This window comes from Phyllopteryx taeniolatus, unplaced genomic scaffold, assembly GCF_024500385.1.
Source record: "Phyllopteryx taeniolatus isolate TA_2022b unplaced genomic scaffold, UOR_Ptae_1.2 contig_25, whole genome shotgun sequence".
NCBI lineage: Eukaryota > Metazoa > Chordata > Actinopteri > Syngnathiformes > Syngnathidae > Phyllopteryx > Phyllopteryx taeniolatus.
The window spans coordinates 410,228-425,813 of NW_026903173.1; the positions used below are offsets into that span (position 1 = coordinate 410,228).

General features: G+C 44.6%; 1 protein-coding gene across 2 annotated transcripts in view; it reads right to left on the reverse strand.

Annotated features, from left to right (window-relative positions):
- top3b (DNA topoisomerase III beta) overlaps nucleotides 1–15,586 on the reverse strand; it is a 115,266-nt gene that overhangs the window by 17,502 nt on the left and 82,178 nt on the right. Inside the window, exons 16-17 of one of the 2 annotated variants that reach the window (XM_061765117.1) lie at nucleotides 9,210–9,411; nucleotides 7,720–7,907 (exon numbers count right to left, since the gene is read on the reverse strand). The exons of the other annotated variant lie outside the window; for it this stretch is intronic. Of the exons in view, the coding sequence (XP_061621101.1) occupies nucleotides 7,720–7,907; nucleotides 9,210–9,411 (390 nt within the window). The remainder of the gene's footprint in view (nucleotides 1–7,719; nucleotides 7,908–9,209; nucleotides 9,412–15,586) is intronic. 2 annotated transcript variants of the gene reach the window in all.

Consider the following 15,586-nt stretch of genomic DNA (forward strand, 5'->3'; position numbering starts at 1 on the left):
GAAAATGGATGGATGGATGGATGGACACTACAAAGACAAGATATTTAATATTCAAACTGATAAACTTTATTGTTTTTAGCAAATAATCATTAACTTAGAATTTTAGGGCTGCAACACGTTCCAAAAAAGCTGGGACAGGGTCATGTTTACCACTGTGTTGCAACCCCTTTTCTTTTAAAAACATTCAATAAACCTTTGGGAACTGAAGACACTAATTGTTGAAGCTTTGTAGGTGGAATTCTTTCCCATTCTTGCTTGACGTACAGCTTCAGCTGTTCAACAGTCCGGGGTCTCCGTTGTCGTATTTTACGCATCATAATGCGCCACACATTTTCAATGGGAGACAGGTCTGGACTGCAGGCAGGCCAGTCTAGTACCCGCACTCTTTTACTACGAAGCCATGCTGTTGTAACAGGTGCAGAATGGGGTTTGGCATTGTCTTGCTGAAATAAGCAGGGGCGTCCATGATAAAGACGTTGCTTGGATGGCAGGATACGTTTCTCCACAACCTGTATGTACCTTTCAGCATTTATGGCGCCTTCACAGATGTGTAAGTTACCCATGCCATTGGCACTAACACAGCCCCATACCGTCACAGATGCTGGCTTTTGAACTTTGCGTCCACAACAGCTCGGATGGTTCTTTCCTTCTTTGGACCGGTGGACACGACGTCCACAATTTCCAAAAACAATCTGAAATGTGGACAGAACTTTGCCTCAGTCCATCTTAGATGAGCTCGGGCCCAGAGAAGCCGGTGGCGTTTCTGGGTGTTGTTGATAAATGGCTTTTGCTTTGCATAGTAGAGTTTCAAGTTGCACTTACGGATGTAGCGCCGAACTGTATTTACTGACACTGGTTTTCTGAAGTGTTCCTGAGCCCATGTGGTGATATCCTTTACACATTGATGTTGGTTTTTTAAGCAGTGCCACCTGAGGGATCGAAGATCACGGGCATTCAATGTTGGTTTTCGGCCTTGCCGCTTACATGCAGTGATTTTTCCAGATTTTCTGAACCTTTTGATGATATTATGGACCGTAGATGATGAAATCCCTAAATTCCTTGCAATTGTACGTTGAGGAACATTGTCCTTAAACTGTCGACTATTTTCTCACGCACTTGTTCACAAAGAGGTGAACCTCGCCCCATATTTGACTGAGCAATTCAGGGAAGCTCCTTTTATACCCAATCATGACACCCACCTTTTCCCAATTAGCCTGTTCACCTGTGGGATGTTCCAAACAGGCGTTTGATGAGCATTCCTCAACTTTCTCAGTCTTTCCATTGGAACATTAAATATCTTGTCTTTGTAGTGTATTCAATTAAATATAGGTTGAACATGATTTGCAAATCATTGTATACAGTTTTTATTTGTTTAACACAACGGCCCAACTTCATTGGAATTGTATATCAGTTTCTGTGTGTGTACCAACGAAGTCATTTCGCACATTCAATAAGCCGTGGTTCACTGAAAGTCAAGCAACTTCGCCAGGCTAAAGAGGACGCCTATCGAAGTGGGCAAACCGAGCAAACAGGTCTGTGGATGACGCAGTCAACATGGGACTGGATTTCATCCTAGAACACCTTGATGGTGCGGGGGACCTATGTGAGGATCCTGTTCAGCTCTGCATTCAACACCATCATCCCCGAACTCCTCTCCTCCAAGCTTCTTCAGCTCAGTGTCTCGCCTGCCATCTGCCAGTGAATTTATACCTTTCTGACGGGAAGGACACAGGCAGGTGAGGCTGGGAGACACCACCTCATCTACATACACCACCACCACCGGGGCGCCCCAAGGCTGTGTTCTCTCTCCGCTGTTCTTCTCTCTCTACACAAACGACTGCACCTCAACGCACCCGGCTGTCAAACTCCTGAAGTTGGCAGACGACACAGTCATCGGCGCGACGTCATCATCAGAGACGGTGATGAGAATGTGTATCGACAGGAAGTGGAGTGGCCGGAGCTGTGATGCGCCGACACAACCCGGAGCTGAACACGCTCAAGACTGTAGAGATGATTGTGTACTTTAGGAAGCATCCTTCGCCACAGCTGCCACTGATGCTGTCCAACTGCCCTGTGTCAACTGTCAAGACCTTCAAATTCCTGGGAATTAGAGCAGTAGAGGATGTACTTCCTGCGGCTTCTGTGGTCTGCCACAGGAGCTGTTGAGGCAGTTCTACACAGGAGTCATCGAATCAGTCCTGTATTCATCCATCACAGTCTGGTTTGGTGCTGCCACAAAAAAAGGACAAACTCCGACTGCAACGGGCAATCGAAACTGCTGAAAAAATTTTTTAGTTCCCCCTTACCCACCCTTGAGGACTTGCACACTGCCAGAACTAAGACAAGAGCATGCAAAACACTCTCGGAAACCTCCACATCCAAGTCACCACCTCTTCCAGCTCCTTCCCTCAGGTAGGGTAGGCGCTATCGAACAATGCAAACTAAAACAAGCAGGCATTCCAACAGCTTCTTCCCTTTTGCCACTAACTTCTTCAACAGTTAATTGACAATTCCATTATAACATGCTTCCAATTTTGACTTGAGATTATAGTCACATCTCTGTTGGAGCAATTATACGTTATTCGTGCACGCACTGTAATAGTCTCGCCACTCTAAACTACTTGCATATTTGTTGTTGACCAATACTGGCCACTCATGTGCTTGACAAGTATCTGCACCATTTGCACAATTGACATTGTTCCAGATTATCGCACTACTAGTCACTTTAAACTGCATATATTATTTTGAAGTCTGCGCCATTTGCACAATGGTCACTGCACCAGACTATTGTTCTATTTGTCATTTCAAACTGCTCGAAATTGCTAGAGGACTCGGCATCATTTTTCACAATTGTAAAAAAAAATACATTTAAAAAAATGTATCGGCATTACCACATTACAGGTAACCTTTTATTGCTTGGGGACTGTGTTTTAATGTCTCAAATGTATTGTCTGTTAATTGACTGTCTGTTGTCGTACTAGAGCAGTTCCAACGACCAGAGAAAAATTTCTTGTGTGTTTTTGACATACTTGGCAAAGAAAGACGATTCTGATTCTAAATATCAGACAAATATAACCCAAGAGAATTTAAAATGCCATTTTAAATGGTGATTTCATTTATTAAGGAAAAAAATATATATTCAAAGATACCTGACCCTGTGTGAAAAAGTAGTGGCCCCCTAAACCTAGTAGATGGTTGGGCCATCCTCAGCAGGAACTATTGAAATTAAGTGTTTTCTATAACTGGCAACGAGTCTTTCACATCTCTGTGGAGATATTTTGGCCCATTCTTCCTTGCAGAATTGTTTGAATTGAGCAAAAATGGAGGGTTTTGGAGCATGAACGGCCTCTTTAAGGTCATGCCACTGCATTTCAATTGGATTCAAGTCTGGACTTTGACTAGGCCACTTTTTTTTAAAGCCATACAGAAGTTGACTTGGTGGTGTGTTTTAGATCCCTTATCCTGCTGCAGAACCCAACTGCGCTTCAGCTTGACGTCACAAACATGGGTGAACATCCTTCAGGATTTTCTGTTAAAGAGCAGAATTCATGGTTCCATCAATCACAGTGTAGCTGATACGCCTATGGCCCGGTTGTCTTGGCAACCCCAAGAACTAATAAACTGTTGCATTCCTGCCTCCTGAACCTCAACAAGCCAGATTGTTTTGCCAAGACACAGCAAACCTGGTTTATATCATCTGACGCCATAAAACTGATTGCAAGTCTCCTCACGACTGGCACAGCATGTTTGATGGGGGAGGTATGTGATTGCTGACTGTTGAACAATGGAACATGAACACCCGGGGGGTGGAATTTGTTTCTTCTGAATATGCCATTGTGTTTGATATCATCCTGTAAAAACTGATTGTGCCAAGAACATTAGTTTAGAGCCGACGCGAGATTTGTAACAATTGTTGCCCCTCACCCCCTTTCCTTTGTTCGAACCACACGGTTCGGGCCAGCGCGAAGCCCGGGATGGTGACTCGGCTTCCTGGCCTCTACTTGTTCACCGCCAGGCAACGAGAGAGGCTGCTGATAAAAGTACAAGTTACGCTTCCAGCCAAGCGTGAGCTCTCTGATTTAACAGCGGGTCATGAAAAAGGCAGGAAGAGAAACGGTCGTATTCTTCCACAGAACACGTGAAGAACAACTTATGTTTTCTTTTTCCGCCTGTTTTGGTTCCCTTTTTTTCATCCTTTTTCCTCCCGAGATGCTCTGAGACAGACCATCCCCAGGGCCAACTGCTATATATATAAAAAAAAAGAAAAATCCAGAAAATCACATCTGATTTTTAAATAATTTATTAGCATCTCAATACCTTGTGATACACATTGTTGGCAATGACAGAGGTCAAGCGTTTTCTGTAAGTCTTCACAAGGTTTTCACACACTCTTGCTGGTATTTTGGCCCATTCCTCCATGCAGATCTCCTCGAGAGCAGTAATGTTTTGGGGCTGTCGCTGGGCAACACAGAATTTCAACTCGAGCAGGTGTGGGTATACTTATTTCCCCCCGGCTTGGCGCCTGTACGTTGGGGTTCACCCCGGTGGACGAGAGGGTAGCCTCCCCCCGCCTTCGGGTGGGGGGACGGGTCCTGACTGTTGTTTGTGCCTATGCACCAAACAGCAGTTCAGAGTACCCACCCTTTTTGGAGTCCTTGGAGGGGGTGCTAGAGAGCGCTCCCGCTGGGGACTCCATCGTTCTGCTGGGGGACTTCAATGCTCACGTGGGCAATGACAGTGAGACTTGGAGGGGCATGATTGGGAGGAACGGCCCCCCGATCACAACCCGAGCGGTGTTCTGTTATTGGACTTCTGTGCTCGTTACGGATTGTCCATAACGAACACCAGGTTCAAGCATAAGGGTGTCCACACGTGCACTTGGCACCAGGCCACCCTAAGTCGTGGTTGTGGTCGTGTCATCGAACTTGCGGCCGCATGTCTTGGACACTCGGGTGAAGAGAGGGGCGGAGCTCTCAACTGATCACCACCTGGTGGTGAGTTGGCGCCGATGATGGGGGAAGATGCCGGTCCGACGTGGCAGGCCCAAACGTATTGTGAGGGTCTGCTGGGAACATCTGGCAGAATCCCCTGTTAGAAGGAGTTTCAACTCCCACCTACGAGAGAACTTTGCTCATGTTCCGGGGGAGGCGGGGGACATCGAGTCCGAGTGGACCATGTTCCATTCCATTGCTGAGGCGGCCGACCGTAGCTGTGGCCGTAAGGTGGTTGGTGCCTGTCGTGGCGGCAATCCCCGAACCTGTTGGTGGACACCAACGGTGAGGGATGGCGTCAAGCTGAAGGAGTCCTATTGGTGCCTTTTTGGCCTGTGGACTCCTGAGGCAGCTGATAGGTACCGGCTGGCCAAGCGGAATGGAGATCTTTTGGTCGCTGAAGCAAAAACTCTGGCATGGGAGGAGTTCAGTGAGGCCATGGAGAAAGACTTCCGGACGGCTTCGAGGAATTTCTGGTCCACCATCCGGCGTCTCAGGAGAGAAAAGCAGGTCACCACCAACACTGTGTATAGTGGGGAAGGGCACTGCTGACCTCGACTCGGGACGTTGTGAGTCGGTGGGGAGAATACTTCGAAGACCTCCTCAATTCCACCGACACGCCTTCCGATGAGGAAGCAGAGTGTGGGTTCTCTGAGGTGGGCTCTCCTATCTCTGGGTTTGAGGTCACTGAAGTAGTTATAAAGCTCCTCGGTGGCAAGGCCCCGGGGGTGGATGAGATTTGCCCGGAGTTCCTAAAGGCTCTGGATGTTGTGGGGCTGTCCTGGTTGACACGCCTCTGCAACATCACGTTGACATCGGGGACAGTGCCTCTGGATTGGCAGACTGGGGTGGTGGTCCCCCTTTTTAAGAAGGGGGACCGGTGGGTGTGTTCCAACTACAGGGGAAGTTGAATCTCAGATTCAGGAGGAGCAGTATGGTTTTCGTCCTGGCCGTGGAACAGTGGACCAGCTCTACACCTTCGGCGGGTGCTCGAGGGTGCATGGGAGTTCGCCCAACCAGTCTACATGTGTTTTGTGGACTTGGAGAAGGCGTTCAACCGTGTCCCTTGGGGAGTCCTGTGGAGGGTGCTTCGGGAGTATGAGGTACCAAACCCCCTGATATGGGCTGTTCGGTCCCCGTATGACCGGAGTCAGTTTGGTCCGCATATCCGGCAGTAAGTCGGACTCGTTCCCTGTGAGAGTTGGACTCCGCCACGGCTGCCCTTTGTCACCGATTCTGTTCATAACTTTTATGGACAGAATTTAAATGCGCAGCCAAGGCGTAGAGGGGGTCCGGTTTCGTGGCCTCAGTAATGCATCTCTGCTTTTTGCAGATGATGTGGTTCTGTTGGCTTCATCAAGCCGTGACCTCCAACTCTCACTGGAGCAGTTCGCAGCAGAGTGTGAAGCGGCTGGGATGAGAATCAGCACCTCCAAATCTGAGACCATGGTCCTCAAGTCAGAAAAGGATGTTTCTCCAGGTCGGGGATGAGATCCTGCCCCAAGTGGAGGAGTTTAAGTATCTTGGGGTCTTGTTCACGAGTGAGGGAAGAAAGGAACGGGAGATCGACTGGCAGATCGGTACAGCATCTGCAGTGATGCGGACTTTGTATCGGTCCGTTGTGGTAAAAAAGGAGCAAAGCCGAAAGGCGAAGCTCTCAATTTACCGGTCGATCTACATTCCTACCCTCACCTATGGTCACGAGCTGTGGGCCGTGACCGAAAGAACAAGATCCCGGATACAAGCGGCCGAAATGAGTTTCCTCCGCAGGGTGTCCGGGCTCTCCCTTAGCGATAGGGTGAGAACCTCGGTCATCCGGGGGGATCTCAGACTAGAGTCGCTGCTCCTCCACATCGAGAGGAGCCAGATGAGGTGGCTGGGGCATCTCATTCGGATGCCTCCCGGACGCCTCCCTGGTGAGGTGTTCCGGGCACGTCCCACCGGGAGGAGACCCCGGGGACGACCCAGGACACGCTGGAGAGACTACATCCTTCGGCTGGCCTGGGAACTCCTCGGGATCCCCCCGGAAGAGCTGGATGAAGTGGCTGCGGAGAGAGAAGTCTGGGCGTCCTTGCTAAAGCTACTGCGCCCGCGACCCGACCCGGATAAGCGGTAGAAAATGGATGGATGGATGGATGGATGCTCCCACAGTTGATTTCTTCACACCAAGCTGCTTACCTCTTGCAGATTCAGTCTTCCCAGCCTGGTGTAGATCTACAATTTTGTTTCTGGTGTCCTTTGACCCCTCTTTGGTCTTGGCCATTGTGGAGTTTGGCGATATCGGTATCGGGCAAAATTCAAGGCTGCAATATCGGTATCGGATCGAAAGTGAAAAAGTTGGATCGGGACATCGTTACTAATTTAATATCTTTTCTAAAAAGAGAGTGAAAAGTGTGACAAAATTATTGCTGCTTGGGGGATTTTGATGAAAACATTTCACAAACATGTTTTTAAGAAAATTGGTGAGCTATTTTAAATTGTGAGAAAAATTTCACGTCTTCCTTTAAGCGAAGACTAAAAGCTAAACGTTTCCAAGCTAAGTAAGAAGCTTACTGTGACGACTCTTGCCATATACAACCCACGCACAGCACTTTGAGATTGTGTTAAGAAAAGGTTTGTATTATAACCCATCCATCTTCTGAACTGTATTATTATTGCATGTAATGGAGAATCTAAGAACAAAAAACAGAATTTACAGGACAAGATAACAGGACCATTTATATATTACCTGTACTCGATGTGCATGTTCAAAGAAATGAACAACTACGTTGCATCTATTACATGACATCTTCCATTTTGGCCCAGACGTTGGATCCAGCACCAAAACTCCACTGTCACACTCCACACACTGACCAATACCCAAAGAGTTGAGGGAGTGCTGACAGGAAGGATGGGTACATTCATTGCATCCCACATCTAGGAGAATGGGGTAGAAATACAGAAAATAACATGAATTTGAGACTGTTTCAAGTATATAATAGTGTATATAACACATTTAAAACTAACCCCGAAAGCACACATAACAGTCCGCATGGTTCTTTTCCTTGACAAAGAAGAAAATTAAGGACATTTTTGCGATAATTATAGTAAGTTTTAGTTTTGTAAACATAAAATGTAGTTTCAGTTATCGTTTTTTTTTTTTAAACATTTTCATTTTTATTTTATTTCATTAACTCAAATGTTTTTGTTTTTTATTCCATTTTAGATTTGAGTTATTTCGTTAGTTTTGTTTACTATAACAACCCTGTCCCAGAGACAGTTGATGGAACATCCATCAGATCGAAAGTCTATCTTGTTCTGATTGAGGAGGTCATCGGTGAGCCAGGGTTTATGTTGGGGAAACAACAAAGGCCTGGATGGAATGATCATGTCCTCACTCCTCACAGAAGTTAATGCATTTTGTGATACAATCTGGTACTTTAAAACCAAAATTACATTACTTTCAAGGACAAAAAGTTCACAGGGTGGGGTTCTTTATGGTTTCTGTGAAAATTCTTAAGTCATCCATGACTAGTAATTCTCAAATTTGACGAGTAGGCAATGTGTGTCAGGCAAGTGAATGTTTTGCAAACTATCCATCCATCCATTTTCTGAGCCGCTTCTCCTCACTATGGTCGCGGGCGTGCTGGAGCCTATCCCAGCTGTCATCGGGCAGGAGGCGGGGTACACCCTGAACTGGTTGCCAGCCAATCACAGGGCACATACAAACAAACAACCATTCGCACGCACAGTCACACCTACGGGCAATTTAGAGTCTGCAATTTATGCATGTTTTTGGGATGTGGGAGGAAACCGGAGTGCCCGGAGAAAACCCACGCAGGCACGGGGAGAACATGCAAACTCCACACAGTCGGGGCCGGGGGTTTTGCAAACTAATGGTTTGTTTATATCACAGTACACCAAAGGTTTATAAGTGCTGTCACTTATGTTTGTGATGATGAGTTTTTTGGTGAATGACTCTTCAGTAAACAAAGTTACTTTCCAGACAAAATGAAAAAACAAACGAATAAAGGCTTGGACGCATTCCTCTCCACTCAACCAACCAATATGAAATTGAATCAAATATTTGTCTTGTCATAAATAACCACACATATGAGTGTAGAATATACAAGTCCATGTGTTGAGTGTTCGACCCATATAAAGATACTACTTTTAGAAAAGAAAAAACCTAAATCTCAGTCACTCAATAGTTTAAGTACAATAATATAGTATTCTTACTTTTTTTCATGTCTCGGAAAGGCGGATTGCTAAAGCAGTACGGGCATAGAGGGTAACTTTTGCCTCGGGTGCCAGAGGTCCACAGCACTAGCTCAAAGTCATCCAGTGGACAGCGAAGCTCCTTGTACAGCTTGATGGCTCCATTCTGGGGTAGACTATATGTCTCATCACAGTGGGAGCAGTGGAGTCGACTGGGTTTAGCCTGCAAGCACGTTAGGATGCGTAATGTGACAATATTTTATATCACAGGAGACCAAATGCACTGAAATAAAATTTACTCAGTAAATTGGTCTTACTAGAGTCGAGTGGTGACACCATAAGAACTCTAAGAATTATATTATTCCTAAGGTCTTGTGACTAGACTTGAGGAATAATGATAGTAACAACACTCCAGCAAATATTCTAAAATGAAGAGGTTTGGAGAGTCTGGGTGCCTAAAGAAATCATACAATAGATACTTTTAAACATAAAAGTACATAAACATACTGTAATTTCTCGTGTATAATGCGCACCCATGTATAATGCGCACACCCAAAGTTGAGCTAAAAATTCTGGAAAACCCTTCTACCTATGTATAATGCATTTTTACAAAGCATGACTTTGCTTCTACCCATATGATCAAAACGAAGTATTATCTGTATTTTGTTAGATTTTTCAAAAAATTATTCTGAAGTTAAGCACTTTATTTGAACACATAATACTTTCTTTTTTTTTTACTTGCTCATATTTTGAAATTCACAGCCCTACTTTCATTTAGTAAATGAGAAAACACACAGTTGTGCTTATATGTTTGCTTGCCCGGGCAGAATTTGTAAGATGTGTACAATTCTTAAGAAAACATGAAGCACCAGCCGAAACACATTTAATTTTATTTTAATGGGATTCAAATTAAACTGTCAAACGTTTCAAAAAACATTATCATTAAACAAAACATAACCATAAAGAAATTAATGATGGTTGTTGTTCAGTCATCAGTCGTATTAAAATATATATATATAATAATAAAAATAATAATTAAAAAAACAATGAAAAAAAAAATCTGCCTGGGTATGTAAATTTATGATCATATTTGTACAACCCCAATTCCAATGAAGTTGGGACATTGTGTTAAAAACAAATAAAAACAGAATACAATGATTTGCAAATCATGTTCAACCTCTATTTAATTGAATACACTACAAAGACAAGATATTTAATGTTCAAACTGATAAACTTTATTGTTTTTAGCAAATAATCATTAACTTAGAATTTTATGGCTGCAACATGTTCCAAAGAAGCTGGGACAAGCTGCAAAAAAGACTGAGAAAGTTCAGGAATGCTCATCAAACACCTGTTTGGAACATCCCACAGGTGAACAGGCTAATTGGGAACAGGTGGGTGCCATTATTGGGTATAAAAGGAGCTTCCTTGAATTGCTCATTCATTCACAAGTAAAGATGGGGCGAGGTTCACCTCCTTGTGAACAAGTGTGTGAGAAAATTGTCGAACAGTTTAAGGACAATGTTCCTCAACGTACAATTGCAAGGAATTTAGGAATTTCACTACATGGGCTCCATTTATTAACAACACCCAGAAACGCCGCCGGCTTCTCTGGGCCCGAGCTCATCTAAGATGGACTGATGCAAAGTGGAAAAGTGTTCTGTGGTACGACGAGTCCACATTTCAAATTCTTTTGTGAAATTGTGGACGTCGTGTCCTCCGGGCCAAACAGGAAAAGAACCATGCGGACTGTTATGGACGCAAAGTTAAAAAACCAGCATCTGTGATGGTATGGGGCTGTGTTAGTGCCAATGGCCTGGGTAACTTACACATCTGTGAAGGCACCATTAATGCTGAAAGATATGTACAGGTCTTGAGGAAATATTTGCTGCCATCCAAGCGTCTTTTTCATGGACGCCCCTGCTTATTTCAGTAAGACAATGCCAAACCACATTCTGCAGATGTTACAACAGCGTGGCTTCGTAGTAAAAGACTGGCCTGCCTGCAGTTCAGACCTGTCTCCCATTGAAAATGTGTGGTGCATTATGAAGCGTAAAATACGACAACGGAGACCTCGGACTGTTGAACAGCTGAAGCTGTACATCAAGCAAGAATGGGAAAGAATTCCGCCTATAAAGCTTCAACAATTAGTGTCCTCAGTTCCCAAACGTTTATTGAGTGTTGGTGACATTGGTGATGTAACATGATCCTGACCCAGCTTTTCTGGGCCAGTTTTTCTGGAACATGTTGCAGCCATAAAATTCTAAGTTAATGATTATTTGCTAAAAACAATAAAGTTTATCAGTTTGAACATTAAATATCTTGTCGTTGTAGTGTATTCAATTAAATATATGTTGAACATGATTTGAAAATCATTGTATTCTTTTTTTATTTATGTTGAACACAACGTCCCAACTTCATTGGAATTGGGGTTGTACATATATGCAGTCATATGTACCCCAGTCATATTGGAATGAAAGTGTAGGCTACACTTTTTTCATAACCTCTAGGTAGCACACTAGAATGAATATGTACAACTTTTTCATAACCTCTTGGAACCACATTTTCGGGGTGGTTGCGCACAATTTAAAATAATTGTTAAATTGGGGTCTGTTAAATCGTATGAATTTATGTAATTAAGTTACAATTAATAAAGACATTGCTAAGAAACCTGTCAAATATTCAGCTGTTACAGCATCATGTCATCACTAGTTCTCTAAATCCTGAGTGAACTCTTCAGTGACAGTGTAGTACCAGCCACAGTTTTAATTAACATGTACAAACACGAAGTGACATCACATCTACAGTATTTAGTGGGGACCCTACAGTGGTGTGAAAAAGTGTTTGCCCCTTACCGATTTCTTTTTTTTTTTTTTAGTTAGTCACACTTAAATGTTTCCCATTAAAAAAAAAAATAAAAAAAGTGATTCCCCCCGAAACCTAATAACTGGTTGCGCCACCCTTAGCAGTAACAAGTGCAATCAAGCATTTGCGATAACTTGCAATGAGTCTCTTACAGCGCTGTGGAGGAATTTTGGACCACTCTTCTTTGCAGAATTGTTGTTATTCAGCTGCATTGGAGGGTTTTTTTGGGCATGAACCACCTTTTTAAGGTCATGCCAAAGCATCTCAATAGGATTCAGGTCAGAACTTTGACGAGGCCACTCCAAAGTCTTCATTTTGTTTTTCTTCAGCCATTCAGAGGTGGACTTGCTGGTGTGTTTTGGATCATTGTCCTGCTGGAAAACCAAAGTTCGTTTCAGCTTGAGGTCAGGAACAGATGGCCAGATATTCTCCTTCAAGATTTTTTGGTAGACAGCAGAATTCATGGTTCCATTTATCACAGTAAGTCTTCCAGGTCCTGAAATTGCAAAACAGCCCCCGGCCATTGCAGTACCACCACAATATTTCACTCTTGGTATGATGCTCTTTTTCTGAAATGCGCTGTTACTTTTACGCCAGATGTAATGGGACACACACCTTCCGAAAAGGTGTTTTCCAAAAAGTCTTGGGGATCATCAAGATGTCTTCTGGTATAATTAAGACGAGCTCTCTTGTTCTTTTTGCTCAGCAGTGGTTTTCGTCTTGGAACTCTGCCATGCAGACCATTTTTGCCCAGTCTCATTCTTATGGTGCAGTCGTGAAGACTGATCTTAACTGAGGCAAGTGAGGCCTGCAGTTCTTTGGATGTTGTTGTGGGGTCTTTTGTGACCTCTTGGATGAGTCGTCGGTGCGCTTTTGGGGTAATTTTGGTCGCCCGGCCACTCCTGGGAAGAGTCACCACTGTTCTATCTTTTCACCATTGTAGATAATAGTGGTTCACTAGAGTCCCAAAGCTTTAAAAATCACTTTATAACCTTTTTCACACTGATCTCAATTACTTTCTTTCTCATTTGTTCCTGAATTTCTTCAGATCTCGGCATGGTCTCAAGCTTTTGGTCTACTTTACTTTGTCAGGCAGGTCGGTCCTATTCAAGTGATTTCTTGATTGTGAACAGGTGTGGCAGTATCAGGGCTGGGTGTAACTCGAGGAATTGAACTCAGGTATGATACACCAAAGTTAAGTTTGTTTTAACGGGCGGGTGGAATCACTTTTTCATACTTTTTCTCCCTTAATAAAAGAACTGCTGCATTTTGTGTTTACTTGTGTTGTGTTTGACTTCTTCTATTCCTTTCGGCTTGTCCCGTTAGGGGTCGCCACAGCGCGTCAGGCTGACATGGAAAAGGATATCTCCTGCATCCTCCTCTTGAACACCAACTGCCATCATGTCTTCCCTCACGACATCCATCAACCTTCTCTTTGGTCTTCCTATAGCTCTCTTGCATGGCAGCTCCATCCTCATCATCCTACTACCAATATACTCATTATTTCTTCTCTGGATGTCCCCAAACCATCGAAGTTTGCTCTCTCTAACTTTGTCTCCAAAACATCTAACCTTGGCTGTCCCTCTGATGAGCTCATTTCTAATTTTATCCAACCTGGTCACTCCAAGAGCGAACCTCAACATCTTCATTTTCGCCACCTGCAGCTCTGCTTCCTGTTGTCTCTTCAGTGCCACTGTCTCTAATCCGTACATCATGGCTGGCCTCACCACTGTTTTATAAACTTTGCCCTTCATCCTAGCAGAGACTCTTCTGTCACATAACACACCTGACACCTTCCTCCACCCGTTCCAACCTGCTTGGACCTGTTTTTTCACTTCCTGACCACACTCACCATTGCTCTGGACGGTTGACCCCAAGTATTTAAAGTCCTCCACCCTTGCTATCTCTTCTCCCTGTAGCCTCACTCTTCCCCCACCACCCGTCTCATTCATGCACATATATTCTGTCTTACTTTGGCTAATCTTCATTCCTCTTCTTTCCAGTGCATGCCTCCATCTTTCTAACTGTTCCTCCAGCTGCTCCCTGGTTTCACTGCAGATCACAATGTCATCTGCAAACATCATGGTCCACGGGGATTCCAGTCTAACCTCATCTGTCAGCCTATCCATCACCACTGCAAAAAGGAAGGGGCTCAGGGCTGATCCCTGATGCAGTCCCACCTCCACCTTAAATTCGTCTGTCACACCTACAGCACACCTCACCGCTGTTCTGCTGCCCTCGTACATGTCCTGTATTATTCTAACATACTTCTCTGCCACTCCAGACTTCCGCATGCAGTACCACAGTTCCTCTCTGGGTACTCTGTCACAGGCTTTCTCTAGATCTACAAAGACACAATGTAGCTCCTTCTGACCTTCTCTGTACTTTTCCAACAACATCCTCAAGGAAAATAATGTATCTGTGGTAATCTTTCTAGGCATGAAACCATACTGTTGCTCGCAAATACTCACTTCTGTCCTGAGTCTAGCCTCCACTACTCTTTCCCATAACTTCATTGTGTGGCTCATCAACTTTATTCCTCTATAGTTCCCACAGCTCTGGACATCACCTTTGTTCTTAAAAATGGGCACCAGTACACTTTTTCTCCATTCCTCAGGCATCTTCTCACGCACTAGAATTCTATTGAACAAGCTGGTCAAAAACTCCACAGCCACCTCTCCTAGATGCTTCCATACCTCCACAGGAATGTCATCAGGACCAACTGCCTTTCCATTTTTCATCCTCTTTAATGCCTTTCTAACTTCCCCCTTACTAATCATTGCCACTCCCTGGTCCACTACACTTGCCTCTTCTACTCTCCCTTCTCTCTTATTTTCCTCAACTCCTCGAAGTATTCTTTCCATCGAGCTAGCACACTGCTGGCACCAGTCAACATATTTCCATCTCTATCCTTAATCACCCTAACCTGTTGCACATCCTTCCCATCTCTATCCCTCTGTCTGCCCAGCCTGTATAGATACTTTTCTCCTTCTTCAGTGTCCAACCTGCCATACATGTCATCATATGCCTCTTGTTTGGCCTTTGCCACCTCTACCTTTGCCCTGTGTCGCATCTCAATGTATTTTTGTCGCCTCTCCTCGGTCCTCTCAGGGTCCCACTTCTTCTGAGCTAACCTTTTTCCTTGTATGATTTCCTGTACTGTGAGGTGCCACCACCAAGTCTCCTTCTCTCCTTTCCTGCCAGAAGATACACCAAGTATCTCCTGCCTGCCTCTCTGATCACCTTGGCTGCAGTGGTCCAGTGTTCTGGAAGCACCTCCCGTCTACCGAGAGCCTGTCTCACCTCTTCCCGAAAAGCTGCACAACACTCGTCATGTCTCAGCTTCCACCACATGGTTTCTCTTCTCTGCCTTTGTCTTTTTAATCTTCCTCCCCACCACCAGAGTCATCTTACACACCACCATCCTATGCTGTCTAGCCACACTCTCCCCTACCACTACCTTACAGTTGGTAACCTCCTTCAGATTACATCGTCTGCAAAAGATGTAATCCACCTGCGTGCTTCTACCTCCG